This window comes from Dreissena polymorpha, chromosome 1 (assembly GCF_020536995.1).
Source record: "Dreissena polymorpha isolate Duluth1 chromosome 1, UMN_Dpol_1.0, whole genome shotgun sequence".
Lineage (NCBI taxonomy): Eukaryota > Metazoa > Mollusca > Bivalvia > Myida > Dreissenidae > Dreissena > Dreissena polymorpha.
The window spans coordinates 101,775,540-101,778,357 of NC_068355.1; the positions used below are offsets into that span (position 1 = coordinate 101,775,540).

The following is a 2,818-nucleotide window of genomic DNA, read 5'->3' on the forward strand; positions in this document are numbered from 1 at the left end:
TTTGCATGCCTTATGATATGTTTCTTTATTAAAATGTACACGCAATCGTTACTTTAACATTTCAAATAAAAAATAAATGATATAACATGATATTTTCTCTTCTATTTGTGCCCGATTACAGTATCGGCCATAGTATTAGCCGACAGCGATACAATTATTTGATAGCAACGTTAACAAACAGCATCGTATTCAGCAAACAGATATAACTTACAAAGCAATGGAAGTTAACACAGAACAAGTTTCACTCTTTTCTGATATATTTCGCTTCAATAGGCTTTATCAAAGTTTGTTTTTACAATTAAGCTACATTTTCTTTCTATTTCTCAACACAACAATTGTATATTCAATTGTATTTGTGTGTCAATTTATATTAAATATCCCAACTGGATACGAAACTGAGTAAAAGAAGTTATATCCAGCCAGCCGTTTAATGCGAATATTCGAATATTCGATTGAATGGTTGCGAATATTCGAATACCGATATAGGAATTCGATGCCATCCCTACTATTTATGTTGCAGGAATGTTTGAATTTTTTAGTTTGAGTATAAAGTGTATAAAAAGGCTAAATATGTATACTTTCAGGTGCGGTATTGATCCGACAAAACAACCTCTTACAACTCAACGTTTGATGAAAAAACATTTACTACCATGCGTGCAATGCTCAACAAGATAAGGCAATGGAGAGAGTCATATTCAAACAGATACTCCTTCATGCTTTGGAACTGCGTATATGGATGTCCAATAGATTTGATATTTTTTCTGTACAATATTGCCGACGCAATGTTGGACGCCGTTTTACGACCAAATATTCCACAGATAGTTTGTTTCAACATGTTTCCTGATAGAATTGACATGTGCAGGGCATTAGAAGTCACGCCGGATCTAGAAGACGATGTACAGAAGCAAGCGACAAGCTATATAATTTTTCACAAATGTTTGTCCAATTTTCCTGCGCTGATACTTGGATTATTTTGTGGTGCTTGGAGCGATAAGTATGGAAGGAAGTTGCCAATGGTATTGCCGTCTATTGGAACGACGTTCGCCATTCTACTGTATATGTCGGCAAATATGTCACCGCCGTCTTCAGTCGCCTTCTTTCTAAGCGGATCGCTTATACAAGGATGCTTTGGCAAAACTTCCATGATCTCAATGGCAGTCCACAGCTACGTCGTCGATATAACGTGTCCCAGAAGTCGAACAAATAAATTAGGAGTGCTAGCTTCAATGCAATTTCTGGGTCTGTTTTTAGGTTCGTTGATTGCAGGACTTTTGCTAGACAACACGGATGTACTAACAACATATTGTACTGCTTCGTTTTTGAACGCCTTGGTGGTAGTACTGACGCTGGCAATTGTCAAAGAGACGGTTGCTGCAAACGAAGGGACAGAGATTTTCCCATGTAAAACTATATTCAAACCAGAAAATTTCAAATCATCCTTGATGGTCTTAGTCAAAAAGCGGGACTTTAATCTTCGCCGAATTATATGTGCGCTTCTGTTTGTCCTAGTTTTACACCAAACCTGTCGAACGGGTCTCACGGACGTCACTCTTCTGTACACAGAATTACCTCCTTTATCATGGCCAACCTCCTGGTTTGGCTATTTGGCCGCTGCAGACAACGCCGCAATGGGCATAGTATTACTTATAGTCTTACCAATCATGTCTAATGTCATGAAACTGTCAGATTCTTTCATTAGTATGATTGGCCTAGGCTGTGCCAGTATTCGCTTTATTTTGATGACCTGGGCGAAACACACTTGGATGGTGTGGACAGCCATTAGTGTAGGTTCTCTTGGAGGGTTGATAAACTCTCCAGCTCGGTCGTTGTTAAGCAAACTTGTCGATGAACATGAAGTCGGTAAAATCTTTTCAGTTCTAGGAAGTGGAGAAACTATAGCGAAATTCTTAGCTTTGATTTTTACAGCCTTGTATGGAACCACATTAGATATATTCCCAGGAATGTCATTTCTCATAGCATCCGCTTTATATACTATTATGTCTTTTCTCATTTTGTTCGTGCATATTTCGACCCGAGATTATTTGAATAGAGACGATGCGTCAGATAGTGGATCCGATCCAAGAAGTCAGTTAGATGATGTTATAGAAATGACTAATCACCATTTAATGAATGGAAAAGGTGAACATGTTACTCAATCCGGGATGATGGGAGAGTAATTAAACAAACACATTATTATACAAAATATTTATTTTTATAACATTAACCTAGTGTGCCCCTGTTATTGTAGTTGCATTATGGAACCTGTGAATGTTATTTCTGTGTTTTTCCATAAGTGTTTTTTTTTCATTTTTTAACTGCTTTTATATCCTGAAATAGAATATGTTAAAAATGCAGATTAGAAATGTTTATGAAGTTGCATCAAATTAACTATTGCAGATACCTCACAATAACTCCATAGCGACTTAAAGATAACACAGACTTGCGAATGAAACGTAAATATAATGCTGACACAATTCAAGAGAATATAAAATGATATTAGTATATGCCGACCGAAAATGACGACACATAAGTCAGCTGTATAAATGTACGTAAATTTTGAATATATAATATAGGCATGTACCATTCATATCAATAAACAGTTTTCATTTTTGTAAAAACGATGCTTGCTTTTGAGAGCTTATGCAAATAAAATACATGTATTAAAACCCAGTTCGCAGTTATGAGAATAGTAAGTCACATGATTATAACCTTTTGCAAAAACTAAAAGCCAACTAAACAAATTACAACTTTAAACACTGAATACATTTAATGTACCAAAATTGCAAAATATCAAAGGCTGCCTATAATAGATCGATTA

At 36.0% G+C, this 2,818-nt stretch overlaps 1 protein-coding gene across 1 annotated transcript; it reads left to right on the top strand.

Moving 5' to 3' along the window:
* Nucleotides 1-650: 650 nt before the first annotated feature.
* LOC127841451 (proton-coupled folate transporter-like) lies at nucleotides 651-2,177 on the top strand. The gene has a single exon (XM_052370305.1). It carries the CDS (start codon nucleotides 651-653, stop codon nucleotides 2,175-2,177), a length of 1,527 nt encoding a protein of 508 aa, XP_052226265.1.
* Nucleotides 2,178-2,818: the final 641 nt, after the last annotated feature.

What these genes read in the sequence shown, in the direction of transcription:
- LOC127841451 (XM_052370305.1), top strand. Translation starts at nt 651, where the DNA reads ATGCGTGCAATGCTCAACAAGATAAGGCAATGGAGAGAGTCATATTCA.